Source organism: Acinonyx jubatus, chromosome B1 (genome assembly GCF_027475565.1).
Source record: "Acinonyx jubatus isolate Ajub_Pintada_27869175 chromosome B1, VMU_Ajub_asm_v1.0, whole genome shotgun sequence".
In the NCBI taxonomy this organism is placed as follows: Eukaryota; Metazoa; Chordata; class Mammalia; order Carnivora; family Felidae; genus Acinonyx; species Acinonyx jubatus.
In genome coordinates this window covers 161,781,294-161,787,293 of record NC_069382.1, presented here as the reverse complement: position 1 = coordinate 161,787,293, position 6,000 = coordinate 161,781,294, and the positions used below count along the sequence as shown (strand labels likewise).

Here is a 6,000-nt window from a genome sequence, read left to right as displayed (position 1 = left end):
AAAGTTTTGAATTCAGGTCAGCAAAGTGTAAAAATCCTTCTTTGTATTTCTGTTTAAAACATACTTCTGCATTTTTCAGTATCTACCAATTAACTATGTTTTGCATCAAGTATTAGAGCTTTTATACATTGATACTAATACCTAACCTAAAATTACTGGCTCCTGAATCTTCTAGATAATAGTAAATATTCTAGGTTACAAATTTGGTATGAAAAAGTTTAATGAAAACGTTAATCATACAAAAATTAAATAGCAAAACCATTTAAAATGACAATTCAAACAGATTTGGCTTACTGATAGTTCTCTATCAGAGTGTTTTTTTCATAAGAACTGATGATTTCCAGCTGAAATCTACTTAGAGGATCATGGTAAAAAGAAATGAGAGTTAAGTATAGAAAGCTCATAAGCCCTGTGCTCAAGCATTTATTGCTCATAAATATCAGTTTTTCTTTTATTGTTACTTTGAGAAGACACATACAAGTTTTACAAAACATGCCAAACTTCAGTTAAGTGCTTCTTACACAAGAAATAGCCACATGTGAGAAATCTAGCCTGACATTTTTTAAAAACAATTATATTTTCCTCTGAGAAACCCACCACATAAAAACTTATTTCAATAACTGATAAAAATTCCTTACTAATAAGCCAATTTCTGGAATCTAATTACATCTAATTATAGCTTCATGTTACAATTTAAGAGGTCTTTTAGAGAATAGTTTTTTTTTTTTAAAGTACAAAGTTACATGATCAAGAAAAGTACCTTTTAATAAGTAACCAAAACATTGTGAAATATTCCTTTTACTGCACATATGGCTCAGTTTCATCTTAATTTTGCAAAAGAAAAGAAAAGAAAAGAAAAGAAAAGAAAGAAAGAAAGAAAGAAAGAAAGAAAGAAAGAAAGAAAGAGGAAAAAGAAAAGAGAAAAGAAAGAAAGTTGGTTTGAAATAGTCAATGAAACAACTGTGTTAACACGAGGAAGTGCACTGAACAACTGATGTGCTACCCTGCCACTGGCTATGACTTATGAAAGATTTCACAATTTCGGTCATGCTTTTACTAGTGAACAATGTTACGCTACCACTTCCGGTATGCTCATCAGGAGAAAGCTTCGCATTCCGTCCTTCTAACAACAGCCGGAAGAGAACACAGAGATGAATGTGAATATGTATGTTCTACAGTATACACTTCCTAACGTTCCAGACTTGACTTCTCTAAATCCAGTCTGAGGTATGTGAACAGATCACAACTTCTATGCCACGTCACGGGCTATGTACCAGGCAAACACTAAAACCACCAGTGCACATGCGGGAAGGAGAGAATATTTGTATTTCTGCCATAGCGTCAGCTCCACTGCCACTTCATCTCTTTTCCTGCTCTTCTTCCGACGACCTTTCAGTCTGTTTTCAAAAGCCTCCAGTTCAGCCTAAGTCAAAAACAAAACAGTATCATTTTTATTAGATTCGATACGTACGCTGATTTGAAATTCTCCACCTGGATGAAAATCAATTTGTGAAATGTTTTAATAGGAATGGTATAAAATAAATATATTGACTTGATTTTTTTTTAAAAACTCTCTCCACTACAGATTGCATTCAACACATTCAGAGTTTAGGTAAGCAGAAAGGGAAATGGGGAGTCACAGATTATTTCAGACCATGAGCCTGACTTTGACACAAAATACAGAAATATCTGATTAAAAAAGGGTGCCCTAAATATAGACATTAGTTTTATACTTCACCATTAACCTACTGGGTTTTCACAACAATTTCTGGCAAGCGATAAGAGATGCCCAGTGAGAATAAAAATACCTGTACTTCTAGCTTTTTACAATGCTAGTAATAAACATTAATGGCTTTATGAAGGAAATTCAAGTGAGTAGAGAAAAAAAACTGCCAGAAATTGAGTCTTCTCTTTATCAAATACATTTAAAAACAGAGTAGAAATTCTTCAGGGGAAAAATGCTTCATGCTTTAAGTCAAAATGACTATTTTAGAAAGTAGAATATAAAAACTGGTTCTAAAAAAAGGATAACTGGATGATACTCATGAAATGCGGATTTTTATTCTACTGTTAAGAACTTAACTTTATACATGATAACGTAACATGATACACTACAGTGCATTGTAACTAAACCACGATAGTCATTAACTAAAATATGTATGTAATCGCCATGCAAGATTCTGTACTTGTTTATTTATCTAAAGGAAATACAAGTTAACCCTTAAACAATGCAGAAGTCAGGGGTGCTGACCCCACAGTCAAAAATCCACATACAACTTTTGACTCCCCCAAAACTTAACTGCTAATAAACAGCCTTCTGTTGACTGGAACCCTTACCGAACAGTTGATGAACACATATTTTGTATGTTGTATTATATACTGTATTCTTACAATCAAATAAGCTAGAGAAAAGAAAATGTTACTAAGAAAATCATAAGTAAGAGAAAATACATTTACAGTACTGTGCTGTAGCTATCAAAAAAGAAGCCTCATTTAAGTGGACCCCTGCAGCTTAAACCTGTGTTGTTCGAGAGTCAACTGTACAAACTTCAGTTAACACATCCATTACTTCACCCGTAAACCACATGTGAACATGAGCTACTCCTGGACTTAATTTAACACAAAGTAGCATTCTTCCAGGAATCAAAATGTCAGAATATTTTTCGTGGTGGTTGAAATAGAGAACAAGATCAATATACATGAAAAGGAGCCAAACTTGGGAACTGACACAGTAAAATAACTGATGCTTTAATGATGACCCACATTCATCATGCAGAATTTAAACAATGTTCTATACACTCTGTTGAAAAGGTCAGTAAATAGTGAATATATTAAAAATTTCCGTCCACAATGGTTTATAAAAAGGGAAAGAAGATTCACCCTCAACTATTCCTAATAAATTAACCTCCCAGGATTCTAGTCAATCCACGTTTTACTTTAAGAGCTTTGATAACTTATTTCGGAATATTAGGCAAACCAACTTTATAGAACCATTTAACATCAGAGGTCATTTTAGCCCACTTTTATTTGCTACCTGAATTGTTTCCAGTGCCCTCCCCTCAAGTCATATAAATTTCAATTTCCTCATTCAAAAGGCAGCAGTTTGCATATAATATACCCTTTTTGCTAAGTATGGAGCATCTCAAAATGCAAACTGATAAACAATCATGTCACTATTAGAAACTTAAGCCACTCTTTGGACTATACAATCAAGATAGTATTTGAGCAAATGTACAGAAATGTAGTTGTTATCTGCTATAGAACAAAGAGCAGATAATAATCCTGCATTTATGAAAATAAAGGAGAAATAAGGGAATGTATTATTAAAATAAGTGCATTGGTTAGTAAACAACACTGACTTTTACAGACAATTTACAACCCAGGAAAATAGAACTCAAATAATTTTAGGTAAGTGAAGACAAGTGCTCCAAGAGGTACTTTAAAATGGATGCTGCCAGGGGCCTGGGTGGCTCAGTCATTTAAGTGTCTGACTTTGGCTCAGGTTATGATCTCATTTGTGGGTTAGAGCCCCGCAGTTCATGAGTTCAAGCCCTGCATCGGGCTTGCTGCTGTCAGCGCAGAGCCTGCTTAGGATTCTTTGTCCCCTTCTCTCATTGCTTCTCCCCATCTCAAGCATGTTCTCTCTCGTTCTCGCTCTCTCAAGAAAAAAAAAAAAAAAAGCATTTAAAAAATTATTATTTTTGAGAGAGAGAAGAGAGACAGAGTGTGAGCAGGGGAGGGGCAGAGAGAGAAAGACACAAAATCCGGAGCAGGCTCCAGCTCCGAGCTGTCAGCACAGAGCCCGACATGGGGCTCATGAACTGTGAGATTATGACCTGAGCCAAATTCGGACACTTAACTCACTGAGCCATCCAGGCACCCGTAAAAAAATTTTTAATGAAAAAAAAAATGGATGCTGCCACACCCCACCAACACCCACCAACCTAAAGAGGAGTTAAAATTCTTATCACTAGAGAATGGATGAGCCTGGCAAGGAAGTAAATTTGGGAATATACAAAATATCTGGGAATATACAAGATTTCATGCTTCTTGAGAGGTTCAGGATAGCTGGACTGAAGTGAGGGAATGGCTAATTTCTGTTTTGTAGGAAATGTATTATTTTCAGTCCAGAAAACAGTAGACCAGCCCCTAGTTTGTATGTGGAATATACCTTGTGTTTCTCTAAAAACTAACAACGATACAAAAAGACATAAATCTAGGTATTTTGTTTAGTTACCTGTTGTCTTCGTTTTTCCTCTTCAAGAGCAGCTTTGGCTTCTGCTTCTTTTATCTGTTTTATAGACATTTAAAAGTATATTACTATCATAACCATCAAATTTTATTCAGAATTTTAACATCTTCCCACCCAGGATCCACTAACCCAGAATGACTTCTAGGAACTTTATATTGGAAGTTACTTAATGACATGTAAAGGTTATACTGAGAAGTGTTACTAAGGTTCTGTCTAGCCGACTGGAAGGGGAAGGGAGGGATAGTGTTACACAGTATATAAACATTTCAGTTTAACAATTATAATAGATATTAGATCACAATTCAAAGAGTCACAAAACTGCAAAATGAAATATTTTTAAAGCTGATTTTTTTCTCTTGAGTTATCATACTAAGTCTATAATAAATTATTCAATACCACTCTTTTTTTAGAGTTGAAATTGACCATTTTCTGCAAATGTTCTATCTGGAAGGGAATCCTTAGTATCAAACAAAATCAAGAGTTTATTCATTGAATGCATTAATGGAGGCAAATGATGACACTAGAGGTAACCCAAACAGCAAAGAATTCCAAAACCTTATTTTGTATTATTTTAACCTAGCTTTCAGGAGACTTAGACTAACATTAAAATGAAAAACTATGTCCCATTCCAGAGCATTATACACTAACTGGTATGGAAAAATCTAGTACATACTGAAGAATACACCTGGGGATCGAAAATAGGCCTACAAAACTAGGCTTTTATTACAAAAGCAAAAAGAGATGAGATTTGCTTGTAATAAGCACATAAAGTAATCCACAAAATATGAAAAGGCTATTAATTAGCAAATTAGAATTGACATTTAATGCAACATTACCTCAGATGCTTTCCGTTTCATTTCCTTGCATGTTGTGTCGCATTCTATTGAGATCTGATTTTCACGTACTTTGTTACACTGTAGTTCCTGCAAATAATATTTTTAAAAATTTGATTTTAAAAGCTTTTTTCCTCAAAGTCCTAACTGTATGCCACAAAAAAGCAAAATTTCTCTAACAGCTTAAGGTTATGCATATTAAGAGTCACTTCATGAATATTTAATGATGATATGGTTACAAGCATTAAATGTCTTAATTCAAAGAGGGATCATTCTTTTATTGCCTCATAATTGAAAAAAAGTAAATAACATAAAATTCAAAGCATCCATTTAATAATTATTTGCTAGAGCCACTATGAACTTAGCTTTAATTTCATTTTTATTCTTTATTTTTATTGTTTGTTATATTTCTAAGGCTTCCAGGGGGTAAAATGCTCTAGAGTAGTGGCATCCAACACAGCTTTCTGAGATCATGAAAACGTTCTAAATCTGCGCTACCCAACAGAGTAACACTAACTACATATGGCTACTGAAACTCAAAATGTGTCTAGTGAAACTGAAGAACTGAAGGTTTACTATTATTTAATGTTAATTCATTAAAATTCAAATTTTAAATACCCATATGTGCCAACAGGGATACGCAAATGGGCTCAATATCATTAATCACCAGGAAAATGCAAATCTAAACCACAATGATATAATCAACTCACAACTGTTAGAATAACTATAATCGATACGCCAATAAATAACAAGTCATGGCAAGAATACAGAAAAGAAAAAGAAAGAAACCTTGCGCTGTGTTGGCAGGAACGTAAATTGGTATAGCCAGTATGAAAAACAGTGTGGAAGCTTCTTTAAAAACTTAAAAGAGATGTAGTATAGGTTTTAGCAGTCTTACTTCTGGCTATACAGGGA

General features: G+C 34.1%; 1 protein-coding gene across 5 annotated transcripts in view; it reads right to left on the bottom strand.

Annotated features, from left to right (window-relative positions):
* Positions 1-907: 907 nt before the first annotated feature.
* NFXL1 (nuclear transcription factor, X-box binding like 1) overlaps positions 908-6,000 on the bottom strand; it is a 72,024-nt gene continuing 66,931 nt past the window's right edge. For all 5 annotated transcript variants that reach the window (XM_015072313.3, XM_015072311.3, XM_027056355.2 and 2 more), the window contains exons 21-23: positions 5,089-5,175; positions 4,238-4,291; positions 908-1,423 (exon numbers count right to left, since the gene is read on the bottom strand). In XM_015072313.3, the coding sequence (XP_014927799.2) occupies positions 1,250-1,423; positions 4,238-4,291; positions 5,089-5,175 (315 nt within the window). In that variant the 3' untranslated portion in view covers positions 908-1,249. The remainder of the gene's footprint in view (positions 1,424-4,237; positions 4,292-5,088; positions 5,176-6,000) is intronic.